A 20540-nucleotide genomic window follows, 5' to 3' on the forward strand; every position below is an offset into this window, starting at 1 on the left:
TCTCTAGCTGTAATCCCTGCCAAAGGTGTTTCAACTAAACACTGACCACAGGGTGTGAATACTTATCTTGGTGCAAAATATTAGTTTTTCAAACAAATTTACAAACATTCTGTAGAACATTCTGTTGTCACTTTGTTATTATGAGGTATTGAGTGCAGAATGATGGAGAGAAACTCGATGGGTTTTTTTTTGCACAGGCCACAAAATGTAAAAAAGGGAAAGGATCTAAAGACTTTCCGGGCCGCGGTATATGCACACCATCCTGCTTTGCTCACCTCTCTAGCAACCAGTCGGTCACCTTGAGCTGTCTCCTTCACTGTGCAGAGACGCTTAAATTAAAGGGGTTGTCCCGCGCCGAAACGTTTTTTTTTTTTTCAACAGCCCCCCCGTTCGGCGCGAGACAAACCCGATGCAGGGGTTAAAAAAAAACAAAACGGACAGTGCTTACCTGAATCCCCGCGCTCCGGTGACTTCTTACTTACCTTGTGAAGATGGCCGCCGGGATCTTCTCCCTCGGTGGACCGCAGGTCTTCTGTGCAGTCCATTGCCGATTCCAGCCTCCTGATTGGCTGGAATCGGCACGTGACGGGGCGGAGCTACGAGGAGCCGCTCTCCGGCACGAGCGGCCCCATTCAGAAAAGAAGAAGACCGGACTGCGCAAGCGCGTCTAATCGGGCGTTTAGACGCTGAAAATTAGACGGCACCATGGAGACGAGGACGCTAGCAACGGAACAGGTAAGTGAATAACTTCTGTTTGGCTCATATTTAATGCACAATGTACATTACAAAGTGCATTAATATGGCCATACAGAAGTGTATAACCCCACTTGCTTTCGCGGGACAACCCCTTTAATTTATCCCAGAAGATGGATTGTGGGACGAGGTTTGTCACCACAGTGCTGGCATCTTGTCCAAAAAAATGTCATAAAGAATGACTGGTGTTTTCATCTGAAGTCCCAGCTTTTGATAACGTCTGGGAAATCAGAATTCATGGTTTGTTCATGTTATCTATTAAACATGTCTGTATTTCAGCACCTGTTAGCAGGTTTTATCTAAATCTGCCATTACTAGATAATGTTTCTAAGGACGTCTCTTCCAAGTTGTCCACTTCAGTATTCTGTATAAAAGGTTCTAACAGTCTAAGCTATATGTAAAATACTAGTAACATTATAGGAGGAGCACCTACGGATCGGCAGTGGACACGTGATATAACACAGTGACCATGGGGGGTGTGGGGTTATTAGTGTTATTTATAGTACTAGTGTTTCTGGTGGCGCAATGCACCACTTATACTATAATACAGTGAATGACATCACATGTAACTCACTGAAGGACCTGTGATGACTGCTGGAGATGGTCAAAATATTTAAAGACCTGTGATGACATTACAGTCATGTGATCAGGGGTGGAGCTCAGAGCTCCGGTGATTCAGCTGCTCGTTGAGGTGAAATCGTGGCTGGGATGAAGGACCTATGATGTCACCGTTGTGATCAAGAGCGGAGCATGTAACTCACTCGACAAAGGTCCTGTGATTATGTCACTGTCATGTGATTAGGGGGTGGCGCGTTTAACTCGCAGACAAGTGGTAGTTAGTACTTTGACTGACCGGGGGTCATTTCTGCAGTGAAAATGAGGGGGCTGCAACTATGTAGTGCATCCTGGAAGGTCCAAATTGCCAGAATTGTGGCAGAGCTAGCGGTGATGTCACACATCCAGTGGACTGTCCGTCAAGACAGAATGGGCGCAATTCTAGCCAGGACTGCAGCAGCAGCACTACCCCGATGAAAATGGGTGAGCGTGCTATAACTTCTTATTCTATAAAATACTAAAACAGACAATTTTGACAGGGCCGTCTGTAGAGAAGGGTTATGTAGCAGTAGAATAAGGCTGCCTGTCTATGGGCAATAGTTCATTGCGTTACCCGCGGCGATAATCCGTCCGCGGGTAACGCAGTGTACGCTTTCCATAGACTTACCATAGAAAGCGCAGCCCCGACGTCCACAAGCGGAGAATCCTAGTGATTCTCTGTTCGCATGCCGTGATTCTCTGTGGTTCAGATAGGTCTCTGTGGTGAGCCTAACAGCTCTCCTCCCTGCTCCCCCATGGTGGAATAGCGCTAGCGATAGTCTGTCACGGAAATGGACAGGGGCCTAAAATGGCGGTGGTTTAATCTCCAAAAATCTGCAAAATGTCGAGACGAAATGGATACTTTTTGTAGCACAACTTTCCATTTTTAACTATTGAGTGACATCTGCCGTTTGCAACTCTGTCTTCCATTGGACTGCAGTGTAGCTTGAAATTAAAATTGGACATTCACACTACAAAGCCTCTATGTGGCCCCAGACTAAATAATAACTGAATGACAATGACACTTGTAGCAGAACTTCTATTGAATTAGACCTCAATACATAATACATTGCATGTAAGCAAGGAGTTTCCCCGCCATTGGCAGTGCCGGGGGCTGCTGCATGTTCTAGTAATGATCTCTACAGATGATTCTCAGTTGCAGATTGTATCGTCTAGCCTTGCATTGTATGACAACCAGCAGAATTATGAGCAGCTCTGAACTAAGAATACAGGCTCTAACTTGGAATCCATGCATAATAAGTAATGCCATGTTGGTCACCTTTTTATGTACATTCAAGGGTCCTTTCCAGAAAAGTTTCCATTCACTGAATTCCTTTGGACCTTCTATGGCAATAGTTGAAAGATCTTTCTAGGAAGTTCAAAAACAGCTTGGAATTTTTCACAGCCTTCAGCAGAGCAGACGGGTGCGTTACATGGAAGGCAAATAAATTTACAGCAGCTGGTTAATCTCTCATGTGACAGGAGGACAAGGAATAACAGATTTCTTCGAAAAACTTTTCTGCCGAACCCTCATGTAGGTTGCGGGAGCCACTAGTACTCCCGGTTTCCTGATAATTGCGCCGATGCACTAGCCCAACAAGCTGTAACAGTGCTAATTTCTGGGTGGCATCTATGCTCACAGGTGCTGCCCGGCAATGTCGAGAAAACACGTGTGCAAGCGGTGGCCGCTCGTGTAATTGAGCGCTTAAGTGTAGCTGCTAGCTGGTAATCAGTAAAGGGAACATGAAGTTGTTCTCTTTGGCACCTCTTGCAGTGACCGTGATAACGGCTGTGTGGAAAGAATGTAGCCGAGAAGCACATTTTGTGAAACTGATTTTCAATGTCTTTTTTTATATTTTTTTTGAATGAATGAATGAATGAAAATATATATTTATCTGCAAGTAAGTGAAACATGCAGTTTGCTACACAAGGAAGAGTAATCTAGTTTTACCATTTTGACCATTAGGATGTAAGTTGTGATTTCTACTTGCTATGTCTAAAATGTAGGTGCATTGATGCAAATAGACGTACAATGACATCCAATGGGTGACACAGGACACGGTTCCAGATGGTGACCAAAATTGGCGCCAACGTGACAAGTTTTTTCATACTGTGGGGGGCCCTAGATGTGTATATTGGAATGCACGACTAAATTATTCTGGGGGTGCCTCCTTCTGCATATGGTTATTGGGAGGAGAGGGTTGGATGATCTGTGCGGATTATACTGGGGTAGGATTCTGGATCGCTGTATGTAATTTATGGTACAGGAAATTTTTTTGTTATATGTTTAAATTTGGCAAATACAAATCTTAATTTGGCTTTTACATTTTTACTTTGGGAGCCGATGGCTTGTAGGTCCTGGAGCATTGCAGCCCGAGAGCTGATGAGTGTTTTGGTGTACGCTGCTGCTGGGGGGATTGGAGTTGTGGCAGTTGCCCTGTCCCGCTTCCTTATCCCCTCATGTCATGTTCAGCTTCTTGCTGCTCTGTGAAAATGTTTTCCCGGCCACTTACCTACATCCGTCAATAGTCACAGTATGGTGGCGGGATTATGGTTCAGCCGAGTCCCCTCCACTGTCATTCCCTTCATGGGGAGTTTTGTATCTCGGCATGTCTGAGAGTTGTAGTATTTCCCCACAGGGCAAAGGAATATTTCCATTTACAGTGTATACTATAATCCTAAATGTCACTGATGAGATCCCAACCTATCTGGAGAGCGATGCGCCACTAACTCTGTAGTGCTCGCTTCAATACAATTAAACCACCCCAAGTATAAGTCCCCTACGAGTATTTAACAACAACAAAACAAAAAAAAAGTTAACATTTAAAACAATAAATAAATAAAAAATACTGCTTTGTTGAACAACTTTTTGCTGTTCAAAAAAATGTGAACAATATAAAAATAAAGATAATTGGTATCGTTGTGTCCGTAATAGCGGACTATTTAAATATTGCATCATTTATCCTGCTGGAGGGTGAACACTTGAAGAGAAAGAACACACTGCCAGAATTGCTGGTTTAAGTTCCTTTTACATGAGGTCATTATCACCAAAATAATAGCTAGAAGCAGTGAATTCAGGCGAAAGTCGGCTCGTGTACACGTGGCCACTGACAGGCACTGAGCGAGAGATTTGTCACCCGACCATTGGTTTGGCACTCGCTAGAAGTTGCTGGGTGATGGGTGGGCATTGTGAGGCGAGCATATTGCTGCACTCTGCTGCGGAAAAGTCAAAATTTGCACAAATGATGGAATTTTGACTGTTTTAGATGCGAACATGCTGTGGAATTTGCGGTGGAAATTGTGCAGCATTTCTGCCCCGTGTGAACATACTCCAGGGGCTACCAGCACACTTTTAGGGTCATTTTAAAGCCAGTAATTATAACTTTAGGCTACATTCACACGGACGAGTGCAATATCAGGCTGGATTCAGACGAACCTATATCGGCTGGATTTTCACGCCTAGCCGATATACGTTGTCTCTCTCTGCAGGAGAGTGGGGGGAATGGAAGAGCCAGGAGCAGTGCTCTGAGCTCCCGCTCCCTCTCTGCCCCTCTGCACTATTTGCAATGAGGAGAGGCGGGTCGGGAGCAGGGCTAATTCTTGGAACTTAGCCCCGCCGTCCCGCCTTCTTTCATTGCAGATAGTGCAGAGGGGCAGAGAGGAGGCAGAGAGAGGGCGGGAGCTCAGTTCCTGCTCCTGGCTCTTCCATTCCCCCCACTCTCCTGCAGATGAGGACACCGTATATCGGCTCGGCGTGAAAACCGAGTCGATATACGGTCGTCTAAATCCACCCTTTAGGCTGAGAAACTCTGCCTGCTATTGTGCTTGTCAATGTGCATTTTACCCGCAGATGCAAGGCATTTTTCCAAAAACGCCTCGCATCATTTCTGTGAAATTGTGATCCTCCAGTGCTTTTTTCGCTTCTTGGTGGATTGGAAGTGTTCCACATTGATTTCAATAGGAAACATCACATTGCACTTGTGTGCACATGCATGGCATGGGATGTGATTGACTGTCCCATTGAAAACAATGGGTGATGCGTTCCAAGGGACATGAAAAAAATAGGGCATGCAGCAATTTTTCATCGCTATGCGGGAAAATACCATATATATATATATATATATATATATATATATATATATATATATATAACCCTGTTCATAAGAATGGAATTCATATTGGCATGAGTTCTGTGCGTTTGACAATAGACAAAACTTGCGTATGATTCGCGCTTGTGTGAATGCAGCCTTAAAGTGACATCAAAAGCACTTTGGTAGCGTCGGTACAACCGGAGCTGCAGACGTTTAAAATGGAACGAGCTCCAAAACTGTAATGTCATTCTCCCTCAGAACGAACAGCTCGTCCAGAACTGCTGGGGTTAAACAACTTGTGCTTCACCTGCCGCCTATAGGTGTGTTCACACGTCACTGATTTGCTGTGGATTTTGGCACAAACCTGCAGCAGATTTACCCCTTTAATTTGAATTCAATTGAAAGGGTGAAATGTGGTGCAGATCTGCAGCGCACCCTAATGTAGCCTACACCTGCGCAGCTGCTGCTATCGCAGGATAATGTTATTCCCGTCACTGCTGTGGACCAGTATTTCCAGGATTACTTGTTTGCTCCACGTTGTTTGCGCTGTGGACCAGTATTTCCAGGATTACTTGTTTGCTCCACGTTGTTTGCTGGTGTGAGGCTTTGTACGTCGGGCGGGGAACTTCAGTCTGTGACATTGAAAGTTTCCAGTGTGATGAATGTTAAGCAATGCATACTTGGCCAGGTTTGCAGTGACTTCATATCCTGCTTGGAAGCTATTGTGCTGCCGAATCCCGTTCTGCTGGAAGAAAGTTAACTTTTAAGAAGCAGAACACCCTTTTTGAATGAACCGTTTGTGTGCCACATGACAAAACTTGAGAAGTTTAGAAGTTTTACAATTAGGTGAGAGGCAAGTAGTGTGCACAAAAACGGCTAATCAAAAATGCAAAGCTGTGTGTAGATATTACAATCTAGTCAAAACTTCATTCAGGTTCTAGGGGGAACGTCATGTAATCCACTACTTCCTTTGTGGAATTTAGTAAATGTCATGATGTAATTGTGTTTCTTCTGACTTTTTCCTGACCTCTAAAAAACTGCTATCTCGGCAGGCAATCCAATAAGGGTAGTTAAACAGTAGGACATAATATCCAACTTCTTTCCTATTAAAACAATTGAAAACCAGCATAAGATACACATTTTGGGTTGAGCTCCTTCATCAGTCAAGCTGGATGGGTAAGACATCACTCTTGGAACTGAAGAAATATGGATCCCAAAAATGCTGGTAATACCAGTGGCAGAAGAAACTGGGGCTGGGGACACCAGGAGAAGTGGAAGAATCTTTATGGAAGGATCCATATTTCTTAAGTCCCAAGAGTGATGTCCTACCCAGCTTGACTGGTGAAGGGGTTCACCTGGGAAAAACATATCTTGTTCTGGTTTTTAATTTATTTGATAAAAGTGAAGTTTGATATTATGTCCTACTGTCTCACTATCTCTATTGTAGATTTGCGTCTAATTACCAGTTGTCTTTTTCTTTTTAGTCCTCACATATTTGGCTTGCCCACCATTAGTTGGTTCTTCTAGTTGTTAGCACCTCCATTATCGATCTAATTTTTGGAACCCTCTCTAAGGCCTCCCTCACACAGGGCGTTTGCAGAAACGCAGCGTTTTTCAACGCTGCGTTACTGCAGATTCCGCCCCGTTTCAGCAGCGCTGGCATACTTTATGCCAGCGTTTTGGCTGCGTTTTCAGCTCGGCTGAAAACGCAGCCAAGAATGCTGAAAAGGAAAAAAAAAAAGCTATACTCACCTAGCCGCTGCAGTCCGGGTCGCAGCCGCTGGTCTCTGCCGCTGATCCGGGCTTCCTCGGCACCCCAAAGTCTATTGCCGGAGGCCAGGTTTGAGAACCTCGCCTCCGGCAATAGAGTGCTGTGATTGGTTGTCGGTGCTTGCTCGATGCCCAATCACAGCCCTTCATTGACTGTCTCAGCCAATCAGAGCTTGCCGGCACTGATTGGCTGAGACAGTCAATGAAGGTCTGTGATTGGTTATCGGCATGCTCTATGCCCAATCACAGTCCTTCATTGACTGTCTCAGCCAATCAGCGCCGGCAAGCTCTGATTGGCTGAGACAGTCAATGAAGGGCTGTGATTGGGCATCGAGCAAGCACCGACAACCAATCACAGCACTCTATTGCCGGAGGCGAGGTTCTCAAACCTGGCCTCTGGCAATAGACTTTGGGGTGCCGAGGAAGCTCGGATCAGCGGCAGAGACCAGCGGCCGCGACCCGGACTGCAGCGGCTATGTGAGTATTGCTTTTTTTTCCCCCCACCTAGCAGGGACTGATTTTCGGGGTAGGGCTTCTATTACAAGCCCTCACCCCGAAAATCGGCGAGCGGTTAACGCTGCCAAAAACGCGGCACCAAGTGTTGCCGCGTTTTTAGCAGTGCCAAAACTGCTGCCCATTCATTTCAATGGGCGACGCAGGGCTGAAAACGCCCCAGAATAGAACATGCATCGCTGTCAAAGCGCAGCGTTGGGAGGCGCTACGTTTTCAGCCCTGTGTGAGCAGCCCTATTGAAATGAATGGGAGTGTTGTACAGCGTTTAGCGCTGGGCTGAAAAGGCAGCGCTAAACGCTGTATAAAACGCCCTGTGTGAGGGAGGCCTAAGGCTATTGGCTTCTAGATATTCCTCTGGGACCCAAGCCTTTGATACCATTGGATTTGCTCAACCCCTTTTCCTTCTCACTTTTTTTCCTGCTATCAGCCATCTGAGGCAATTCAAAGGACTACCACATAGAAAGAAGCATTGGGCTCGTTGGATTTTAATATAGCAATGTTTGTTCCTGCGGGAGATAAGCTGCTGCTGGAGGCTTCTGGTAGCTACTTATTGCCTGCTCATAATGGAATTATGAGGAAGAGCTGTTAGCGGGAATAATGTTCAGCTGGCACCTGTTGTATTGCTGGCTTAGCAGTTCAGCCAGCATTGGGGCCAGCGATGGTAATAGATCTTATATCTGACAATGGCTGTTATAACTGGCCAGGCTAGCCCATTTACTTATCTAACCCTTTACTCTACATAAACCAGTGCATGTGTACCCCCATACAGTCGTTGGTCACTGAGCCACTTTCCCAGCATAATCCAGAGATTGGAAACTAAAACTGTGATAAATATGACTAGTTGAGTATTCTTGGAGTACTGATGGATTCTCAAGCATTGCCATGGCCGATTGCAATAGAAGCACTCCTGTCAGAAATCAAATAACTGAAGGATAGTCTGCTCTTATAATCCTCATTTATAGAATCTCTTCTTATTTCTTTAAGCACCCGAAGAAAAGGAAGCAATTAAAGGACAATATGAGCGACTCCAGGAAGCGTACGGGTGCCTGGGGGTGCTGCAGCTGAAATCAGGTAACTTATTTTCTTCCTTGATGTTGTGAAGGGTAACGACAGCCAATGTCCATGCAAATGTCTTAAGATCATGTTAAATACACATGTCTGAGTAGTAAGAATCTGATGAATTCATCGTATTAGCAGTATAGATATAATGTATGGGCCACCATCCTCAGGGGAACTGGCACGACAAAGACCAACTCTTTGTATGGCCGGTCTCACACAGACAGGTCGGATTTTACATGCGGTAGCCCGCAGCGGAATCCAGACCTGTCACTAGCCGGAGTCTGCGCGTTCCTTTCAATTCCTGTATTGCGGATGGTCGCAGCGATCATCCTTCTTTTTCCCACACCATTGCTAGGCGATGATGCAGATACCCGTGACCTATTCGCAGTGTCATTTTCGGATAAGCCGCGGGTCGGACAGCTTTGTAAGTGTGCATGTGAATGTTTCATTCTTGTAATGAATGCGGAATACCACGGATCGTCCACGCGGGTGACTATCATGGATTCCGCAATTCAAATCCGATTGTGTGCAGCTGGCCTTAATGAGAAGTATTTTTGGGTGCGCACAGTCCAGATGTGAAATGTTTGGAACAAGTGGAGCGATTTTACTATTTGTCCTAACACTAATAAACAATTCCTTAAAGGTAATCTGTCATGTACTTCATGCTTCCCCCAGTGTGTTCCTGCAGTCCCAGCATAGACGAGTCACATTTATTCATGATGTGTTACTAGCCCTGTCCACTTTCTGTGATTGTCACTTTTCTCGGTATTCCATGTAATAGCTAGAAAACTGCCAGTTACACAAGGTAGGCGGTCCAGCGGGTTATCTGGGATTTGCAGGAACAGGCTGTAAATTCTTACCAACCACTGTACATTACCCCATAAATGACCGAAATCACCACGTCTGCCGCAGTTTTTATCTTGAGTGCATTTATTTTAGGTCCATTGCTTTTTTTCAAAGCGCAGCATTCTCTAGGTTTGGCTCTATTTTATTTATTGTTGCTGCTGGCTTTTCCCCATAGACCTCTTTTTGGGGAGAAAAAAGTCTGAAGAAAAGACAAGTCTGTGTGCGAAAAATGCCACCAAAAAATCTAGTGGCCTAAATACAGCAATGTTCACCAAAGTTTTGGCACAAACTAAGCCAACCAGGTTGGTAAAAGGTAAAGTCCTCTGGTGGAAGTACCAAGCCATGACTGACTCCCTAGGGTGACGTTACATCACTCCCAGCAAGGATGGGTGGCTACCTGAAACACGCGGGATTGAAGAGAGCTTAGGACTGCATTTCTGCTGCCTTAACACTCTGCGCCACACGGGACCAACCAGAAGGTGGTTCAAAACAACCCACAAATGTTTAAAGACAATAAGTACTTCACTCCTATTCTTTCTGATTGATTTATCCTCTGGAGCGCTGGGGTCTTTTTGTGGTCTGACCATTGCCTATTTCCCTGCATCTTATCTGTTACATCCATTTTGGATGTCTGGTGGACCAGGGCTGATGAACTTAATGGAATCTTGTTTATTATACTGCCTACCAGGATTGGAGGCATGCTGGACTGTCCCTTTTAGGAGGTCCGGGCCCACCAGGGTGACTTATATATTTAATTTCTCACCTTCGCACTTAACATTAAAACTGTCCTATGGTTTTCATCTTCACTTTATCCCTGGAGTGCTGTCTTTAGCTGAATATTTTACTGTAAAATCTCTCCACAACATTATCAATGAATATATTAACAAGAATAGGGCATAATACTGCCCCCTGTGGTACCCCATTAGTAAAAGTGACCCCTCCAATACTGCCCTCTGTGGTACCACAAATTTTGAGCAATAATCGTTGTGTGTAAATGGGCCATTTGTTTTACTTTTCTGCCGCCTATTGAAGTACTTCATTCCTATTCTTTCTCATTGGTTTATCCCCAGGAGCACAAGGGTCTTCTTATGGCCTGACCATTGCCTATTTCTCTACAGTAAAATATTAATATTTGCAGATGATACAAAGCTATGTAAAGAAATTATTACAAGAGAGGACAGAATATGGTTACAAGAGGATCTGAATAAGTTAGGGACCTGAGTAGAAAAATGGCTAATGAGGTTTACCACTGATAGATGTCAGGTTCTGCACACGGGTAGAGAAATATACTTGCTGTCAAAAGAAATCGAGCCTCTAGAAGTTGTCAGATGGATAAAAATTTCTCTGTGATTGTAACTTTGATATAAATAAGTGATTACAATATCAGAGCAAAATGATCATTTATTGTGGAGAACTCTAGGGAATGTGTAGGGAGGCTCTAATATCCTGTTGTACCGCCTCTAGCTTGGCTACTAGATGTGATGCTGGCGGCATGGAGGCTCTAGTACCCTTTTGTACCGCCTCTAGCTTATATACAAGATGTGATATGGGCGGGCATGGAAGTTCTAGTACCCTATTGTACCGCCTCTAGCTTGGATACAAGATGTGATATGAGTGGACATGGAGGCTCTAGTACCCAATGTCCTTCAGCTAAGTGCCTGCAAGTGGTTCTGACAGACAAAGGGGTGTAACGATGGCGCTTCCTGTCTATGGATGGCGGACAATGATACAATTGGAGCTGCTTGTACTTGTCAGATGATCAGACAATCGTCTTAATTGGTGGTTTGTCGAGGGTGTCCTGAGCCTGGTCTGTGTGTGTCCTTGCGCATCCACTGGTCCCAACAATCTGGTAACGGGGTGAAATCTCTTCTCTGCGTTGTAGTGGCATCTACAAGCACTACGCAAGCGGAAGAAGAGGTCACTACACACAAGGATCCTCTGAGAGCCTTTTATAGGGCAGGGGAAACCACTTTTGGGACCTCAGGTAACAAGACTATTCATCTAATCATACCACAACTCTCATCATCTGCATATCTGCCTGAAATCTTACTGTGTGCGGAGTTCTGCATCAAAATAACACCAACTTCTGGGGACGGGATTTTTTTTATTTTTTTTTACAAAGAGTGTACTTGTAACCATTACATACTAAATGGGAAACCACTGGGAAACACTGCTTGTGGATTTTAATTAATTGTAAACTTAACTGGAGCAACAAGTGTCAGGCAGCTGCTGCCAAGGCAAATAGGATCATGGGGTGTATCAAAAGAGGTCTAGGGGCACATGACAAGAACATTGTTCTTCCTCTTTACAAGTTACTGGTCAGACCACACATGGAATATTGTGTACAGTTTTGGGCACCAGTACTCAAAAGGGACATATCGGAGCTTGAGCGGGTACAAAAGCGGGCAAGTAAAGTAATAAATGGAATGGGAAGACTACAATGCCCACAGAGGTTATCAAAATTGGGGTTAATTAGTTTGGAAAAAAAATGTCTGAGAGGTGATCTAATAACTATGTATATAGATATTTAGGGGTCCGTACAGAGATCTCTGCCATCATCTATTATACTCAGGACTTCAACAAGGGCGCGCTCTAATACCTACCGTATGTATAGATATATCAGGGGTCAGTACAGAGATTTTGCCCATCATCTATTTCTACATTTAGAAGAAAGGTTTCTACACAACATAGAAGGGGGTTCCTCACTGTAAGAGCAGCTGAGGGGCGACCAAGTAACTATCTAAAAATATATCAGGGGTTAGCACAGAGATCTCTTCCATAATCTATAGAAATGGTCTTTCTACCACCACATGCGCACTATAGTTTTTGTTGTCATGCCATTTTCTGAACCGTTCTAGTTTCTAGAGGGATGATGTTTGACAACATTTACATTATGAGAGCTGGAATGTTGCTTGTTACGAGTAGATAAACACTTTCCACTCTTATGCATTTAGGTGTGACCATCTTCTTATATACTGTTTCCTTGAAAATAAAACACGGTCTTATATTAATTTTTGCCCCAAAAGAGGCACAGTGTCTTATTTTCCGGGGAGGGCCTTATACTCATCTGGTCCGAGGCGTTCCGATGCCTCGTGATGGTCTGCAGCGGCGCTGCAGTGTCCTCCCTGTCTGCCATCTCAGATTCTTCTGGTGAGAGGGCTTTGAATACCCCTCCGCCAGCAAAGCAAGCGCTGTGATTGGATCGAGCGCCAACCCAGTGGAACATGGACTGTATATCCTGATCCTTATGTTATTTGGCTTGAAAAAGACCTAATTAAAGGTCGAAACGTTGCCTATCTTAATTTGGACGCAATAAACCTGTTCCTTTGTATGACATAATTTTTTGCATCATTTTATGTTGCCGCCTCCTCCTCCATTCTTCTACTTTGCATGTTTCATGGGGCTTAGGTCCATAGCCCCTAGGGTGGCTTTGCATTTATTGCTGACTCTTAGGTCTTGGAAATAATTTTTTTCCCTCTCCCCCGAGTGGATTTTTATCCCGCGGGTTGTCTTTGCGAGTGCAGTGGTCTCCTCTCTTCTACAACCAATCACAGCCAGCGCTCGATGAGCCAATCACCGCCATTCAGTGATGTCATTCACTGAGTAGCTGTGATTGGCTGCTGGCGCTCGATCAGCCAATCACAGCGCCCGCTTTGCTGGAGGCGGGGTATTCAAAGCCCCGTCACCAGAAAGAAGCTGAGATGGCAGACAGGGAGAACACTGCAGTTTGCCACAGTGCCGTCGGAGACCATTGGGACGCCCCAGACCAGGTGAGTATTGATATTTTTTTATGCAGGTTAGCTAGGTCTTATTTTTTGGGGAGGCCTTATACTTTAAGCCTCCCCCCAAAACTGGGGTAGGACCTATTTTCTGGAAACACTGTATTTGCTGTCTTCTAGAGCAGCAGTCCTCTCAAAGAAGGTCAGTATACAAAGTATATAAGGCTACAGTATAAAGCAAAAGTGGTCATTTTTTTCCCCTCATAACAGCCCCCTGATATTGCTGGGTAACCAAAGGCTAAGGGTCCTTTTAAACGGGCAGCTGTTGGGCACTTAAGTGCTCGACAGTCATTCCAATTATTTCTCCAGTGCTTTCATATAGGAGTGATAATCATTCACTGAATAGAGGCGGAGTGTGCCAGAGATCTCTCCCAGGCGCCCACTTCCATTCACAATAGACATTTCATAAATGATACTGCATGTTTACACGGGCCGATTATCGTTTGATTTAAAAAAAAAAATTCTATGCCTGCACAAACTGACAAGCGCTAAGCAAACAAATTCGTTCCGTCGCTGGCAGTGATTACCCTTTATGATTATGGTTCAGTTTCGCAGGATGCAGCGATAAGCTGATTAATAATTGTTCAGTGTAAAAGGGCCTATGGTTTTATATTTGCATGAAAGTGCTGTTAGTACTGCGGGCAACAGATGCTTCCTATGTGATGGTGTTGTAAGTTCTTGTGGTTATAACGAGCTTTTCTCGTTAAACTTTTCTTGACGAAATATCTTCAGTAAACATTAGACGTAGGTTTATTTATGAGTGGGGACTAAGCTCCTTCCAGTGTGTTTTGGCCTGTTGTAGGGTTGGTGAACATATCAGTATCTTACCTGTTGACTTGAACTGGTTTTTCGCACATGAATTTGATAAATGCAAGGAGTTTTCTACCACTCCCACTTTCCTGGCAAGCAGTATACAGTGCTGCGTTGCCCGCATTGTCTACCCCAGCACAGTGCATGTCCCTAAACTTGGCCCTGCCTGATACTGCAGCTCTAGGTGATCTGAACCTTGATCAAGGGTTGGGCTTGGATATTTGCATTGCCGAGAACCAACAGCTATGACTTCATGTTTCTAAAGCACATGTAAAGAACATATTAAGTCATATCTTTTTGGCTACAGTGTAGTGTCAGGTCAGCAGTGAAATAAAACCTCCATACTAACACATAATAGTGCATATTGCAGCCATCTAATAAAATGCTAAGACGCTAAATAGCAGTTCCTTAACATAATATATATAGTCTTTAATCTAATGAATCTGAATTGCAGCGGGTTTCAGATATTTACAGTGGGGAAAAAAAGAATTTAGTCAGATACCAATTGTACAAGTTCTCCCATTTAAAAAGATGAGAGGCCTGTAATTGACATCATAGGTGGACCTCAACTATGAGAGACAACATGAGAAAACACATCCAGAAAATCACATTGTCTAATTTTTAACGAATTTATTTGCAAATTATGGTGGAAAATAAGTATTTGGTCACCTACAAACAAGCAAGATTTCTGGGTCTCACAGATCTGTAACTTCTTCTTTAAGAGGCTCCTCTGTCCTCCACTCATTACCTGTAGTAATGGCACCTGTTTGAACTTGTTATCAGTATAAAAGACACCTGTCCACAACCTCAAGCAGTCACACTCCAAACTCCACTATGGTGAAGACCAAAGAGTTGTCGAAGGACACCCAGAAACAAAATTGTAGCCCTGCACCAGACTGGGAGGAATCTGCAATGGGCAAGCAGCTTGGTGTGAAGAAATCAACTGTGGGAGCAATAATTACAAAATGGAAGATACAAGACCACTGATAATCTACCTTGATCTGGGGCTCCACGCAAGATCTCACCCGTGGGGTCAAAATGATCACAAGAACAGGGAGCAAAAATCCCAGAGCCACACAGGGGAACCTAGTGAATGACCTGCAGAGAGCTGGGCCCAACATAACAAAAGCTACGATCAGTAACACACTACGCTGCCAGGGACTCAGATCCTGCAGTGCCAGACGTGTCCCCCTGCTTAAGCCAGTACATGTCCGGGGCCGACTGAAGTTTGCTAGAGAGCATTTGGATGATCTAGAAGAGTATTGGGAGAATGTCAGATGGTCAGATGAAACCAAAGTAGAACTGTTTGGCAGCAACACAACTCGTCGTGTTTGTAGGAGAAAGAATGCTGAGTTGCATCCAAAGAGCACCATAGCTACTGTGAAGCATGGGGGTGGCAACATCATGCTTTGGGGCTGTTTCTCTGTAAAGGGACCAGGACGACTGATCCGTATACATGAAAGAGTGAATGGGGCCATGTATCTTGAGATTTTGAGTGCAAACCTCCTTCCATCAACAAGGGCACTGAAGATGAAACATGGCTAGGTCTTTCAGCATGACTATGATCCGAAGCACACCACCAGGGCAGCGAAGGAGTGGCTTCGTAAGAAGCATTTCAAGGTCCTGGAGTGGCCTAGCCAGTCTCCAGATCTCAACCCTATAGAAAACCTTTAGAGGGAGTTGAAAGCCCATGTAGCCCAGCGACCGCCCCAAATATCACTGCTCTTGAGGATATCTGCATGGAGGAATGGGCCAACATACCAGCAACAGTGTGTGCCAACCTTGTGAGGACTTACTGAAAACGTTTGACCTCTGTCATTGCCAATAAAGGATATATAACTTATATTCTCCCTATTCACAAACTGGGAGAGGAGCTGTCAGTCGTCATGCAACATGCGGGAAGGGGCCAGCGTGGCCCGCCTCTATGACTCGGAGCTCAGCTTCAAGTCAAACTTCACAGTGTGTTTACTCTGAAGCACTGTAGCATTACACCATAAAACACTCACAGGGCGCTAGGCTTTCCCTTCTCAAGGCCATGCTGCCTGTGGTGAATCTGATGAAAAAATCCTTTTAAACAGGTTTTTCAGGTTTATTGCACTGAAACATATAAATTTTTTTTATTGATTTTATTTTTTACATCCATCGGAACTCGTGCGGACAAATACTGTTTAGCCTGGGGATCTGTTGTAATAAACCAGACCTACAAGTGGCTGTTAGGGTAAAGGTTCATATGGGATGACATTGTATTTTTTTTATCTCCCAATGTTTTCTCCTATTTAAATTGGTCCAATCAAACAGATTTGTGGCACATAATAATCTTTCCTGCCTCCCGTGTATAACCATACCAAATGCATTAAAAAGGCCTACAATTTAATTGTGCAATATTCTTTGCCCTTAGCTGATATTGTGTTTAGCCCTATTTGAGTTCACATTCGCTCCTCTCACCTCTAAAGGATTTGGCAGTATGTCATCCTCATCTCTTTATTGGTAGAGTGCCATCATTTGAAATCAGCAATAAAAGGAGAAGATGCATATTTATACCCCAGCACCATATAGCCATAAATCTACAAATAATTGTTAATATAAAGGGGATCAATCTAAGGCTGCTTTCACAGGGGCGCACAATATTTTCGCAACGCGGCAGCGCTACAAATCACATGTATGTGAAGCCCATGTTTTTCAATGCGTTCCTTCATATTAGTGATGTTTTGTAGGTTGCTACATTGGGAGAAAAAAATCACGGCATGCTGAATATTGCTGTGATTTGTGATGTTTTGTTGCCCATGTTTCCTTATGGAGCCTTCCTTTGTGTTGCGTCGCACAAAATTGCAGTTTACGTGCGGTGCGATGCAACTTTTACAGTAGCAGGTCCTTCTGTTTGTCCCTAAAATAAGCCCTACCTGCATTTAAAAAAATGTAAAAAACAATACCTAACGGGCGCTGTCCGCTCTGCCGTGTTTCTCCTCCTGAAGCTCCAGCACACTTGTCTGCAGTCTTCAGCCGCAGCTTCCTGGTCAGGATGGTCATAAATCCTGCCTCCTGGAAGCGCTGGCTCCGATTGTTTCTTGAGCGCCGTGGGTCAGCCTATCAATGCAGCCCTTGATGAACCAATCACAGTCATTCAATGCAATGGTTGTGATTGGTACATCAAGCGGTGCATTGATTGGCTGACGCATGGTGTTAGAGAACCAGCCAGCACTTCCAGGAGTCAGCATTTATGAACCCCTTATCAGGAAGCAGCGGTTGAAGACTCCAGATAAGTGTGTCGGATCTTCAGGAGGAAAAGTGCGACGGAATGGGCAGCGACTGTTAGGTGATGTATTATTTATTTATTTATTTTTTTAATGCAGCTAGTATTTATTTTTAGGGTAGGGCTTATATTTCAAGGCCCCTAAAAATCCTGGCAAAAGAGTGCTACAAAGTCGTGCGACTTTGTAGCGCAACTAACAACGAGAAAACAAAGAGATATCACACAGAAATCGTGGGAACACAGCTGCGATATCGCAGCGATTTTCTTGCAGCAAAATTTCTGACTCCTATGTGAAAGAGGCCTCATCCTCATAATTTCTGTTCCATTCAGCCAATGAAAGGCAAAATGCTGTATGCAATTAATTGTGTATATATGTTAGTATGTATATTAGTTCAGACTTTAGATAGTTTTAAATGTTTCAATTTACAGAATGTAACGAGTTCACTTTACATAATACATTGTGGGTGTATTCAGTTTTGTGGTGATCTTGCTTAATTTTGAATGTGTTGTCAGCTTTATCTGAAATATGGCAATTTTTAGTCTGCTTTATGATCTTAATCTGCTTAATGATCTGGTTTATAAGCCTGAAGTCCAGCTTGTACGACCATCTTCATGCTGTCAGGCCATTCAAATCCTGATTTAATTTTTTTTTAAATAAATGTAGTCACATTGGCTGTATGCACCCTCGCCTCTGGTCCAGCTAAAGTAAACTTTGTGAAGCACTAGCGTGGAATATAGTTATATTACACCATCAGACATACTCATAGTTTATATAATGAATAACTTGCGTGTTTGCCATTTTGTTTAGCTTTTCAGATAGTTTTTTTTTACTTTTCTTGTTTTTTCCAGGGAATTGTCGGTTGCACTTTCTTGTCTTGGTAAGTGGATGCAGCTCTGTTGGAAGAATTTTGGATGCCGAAGTTTACAAAATCACATCAACTGAATTCTGTCCACTACAAGAAGAGACCAAAGAGGAGGAACGAGTTGTCGCTCTCAGGAAGATACTCAATTCAGGGATGTTTTATTTCTCTTGGCCAAATGCAGGATCACAGTTTGACCTCACCGTTCGAGCCCAAAATCAGTCTGACAAAAGATGTTATGAATCTGGAAACTGGTTCTTCTGGTTAGTATAATTGTATAGTTACTGAGGGCTCCATTCAGCCTGCAGCACTGAAAAGTATATACTGAATAATGTAGTCATTTATTTTCATAATGTAGTTAATCAGTTACCTAATGAGCCGTGCATTGCTCTACACATGCAAATATAAGTATATCCATAGACTGACAGCTATCTGAATATGGGATAGCACTGACAATGTGGTTAGTAATAAACCACAATATTAAATATATATGACTGCAGCATATACTGGGATTTAAATATTTTGGTTTCTATGCGCAGTCTTTGTGTTATTTCATAAAAGTTATAATGAAAACAAAGATCTGGTACCGTGTTAGCCAGTAGAGCAAATGTGATTGTTCTCAGCAAGAGAAAAGACGTAATCTTGTAGATATGATACCTTTTAATGGCTAACAAAAATACATGATGTAATAATAGCGAGCTATGGATGATGAGAGAGATCTCTGTATTGTCCAATGATATATCTATCTATACATAGTTATTAGGCCTCATGTCCACGGGGAAAATCGGGCCCGCTACGGATTCTACATGTAGAATCTGCAGCGGGTCCCTCCTGCCCCGCGGACGTGAGAGCTGAAAATACAAATAAATAAGAATTTACCTATCCGTAGCGGGCGGCGAAGCTCTGCTCTTCCTCACGGCCGGATCTTCTTTTTCGGCCGGCGGATGAATTCCTGACGCCGGCGGCACGTCGCCGGCACGTCGTCGACGTGCCGCGCGCATGCGCCGGGCACATCCGCCGAGCCGAAGCAAGGGAGATGTGGCCGTGAGGAAGAGAAGAGCTTCCCGGCCCGCTGCGGGTGAGTAAATGCTTTAAATTCCTATTTTAGGTCTCCCGCGGATCCGGACGGCTTCCATAGGCTTCAATAGAAGCCCGCGGGAGCCGTCCCCGCGGGAGACCCGCACGAAAATGGAGCATGGTCCAGATTTTTTCATGCTCCATTTTTTTTAAAATCCATTTTATTGACGATCCGCGGGTATTTATCTACCCGCGGGTGGTCAATGCATCCCTATGGGGTGCGGATCCGCGTGCAGGTAATCCGCTGCGGATCCTAAATCATATTTTGCCCGTGGACATGAGCCCTTAGAGCGCCCCGTGTTACAGTCCTGGGTATAAATAGATTATGGGAGAGATCTCTGTATTGTCCCCTGATATATCTATACACTAGCCGCGTTGCTGGGGTTTAGTCTGGTTAAATAGAAAAGAAAGAGCGCACGTTTCTAATATGTTTAATTTTGCAATGCTTGTTGGTATACAATATTTTTTGTTCCATTGTCTGTGCAGATATAGAGATTGTCTGGTTTGCCGACTCTAGAACACGCAACATGTAATTGTCCATGTGATAAACAATCCGTGACTAGATCTAAACCGCACAGTTTTAACCCCTTCCCGCTCCAGGACGTACATTTACGTCCTGGAGCGTCGGGGTATGTATGCAGAGAGGTCGCGGGGCGACCTCTGCATACAGCGCGGGCGTCAGCTGTTTAGTACAGCTGACACCCGCAGGCAATAGCCGCGATCGGCCGATCGCGGCTGTTAACCCTTTAAATACCGCTGTAAATTCTGCCTGTCAGAATGCAGGAGCGATCAAAGTATCGCACATTGTAGTCCCCCAGGGGGACTTAAAAGTAAAGTGAAAAAAAGAGCAATAAAGTTTTTTTAATTGTAAAAAAAAAAAAAAAAAAAGGAATAAAACTTTAAATCCCCCCCCCCCTTTTTGCTATATCTATAATTAAAAAGTCTAAATAATAATAAAAAAAAAAATACATATTTGGTATCGCCGCGTCCGTAAAAGTTCGATCTATCAAAGTAGCGCATTATTTCCCCCCACGGTGAACGTCGTCCGAAGAAAAAAATAAAGAAAGCCAGAAGTGCACTTTCAGTCGCCTTGTCTCCCAGAAAAAACGCAATAAAAGGCGATCAAAAAGTCATACGT

General features: G+C 44.0%; 1 protein-coding gene across 1 annotated transcript in view; it reads left to right on the plus strand.

Annotated features, from left to right (window-relative positions):
• Positions 1–18753, plus strand: part of SYNJ2 (synaptojanin 2) — a 37838-nt gene extending 19085 nt beyond the window's left edge. The window contains exons 2-3 of the mRNA XM_066594561.1: positions 8706–8792; positions 18315–18753. Of these exons, the coding sequence (XP_066450658.1) occupies positions 8706–8792; positions 18315–18598 (371 nt within the window). The 3' untranslated portion in view covers positions 18599–18753. The remainder of the gene's footprint in view (positions 1–8705; positions 8793–18314) is intronic.
• Positions 18754–20540: the final 1787 nt, after the last annotated feature.

Source organism: Eleutherodactylus coqui, chromosome 3, assembly GCF_035609145.1.
Source record: "Eleutherodactylus coqui strain aEleCoq1 chromosome 3, aEleCoq1.hap1, whole genome shotgun sequence".
NCBI classification, from domain to species: Eukaryota; Metazoa; Chordata; class Amphibia; order Anura; family Eleutherodactylidae; genus Eleutherodactylus; species Eleutherodactylus coqui.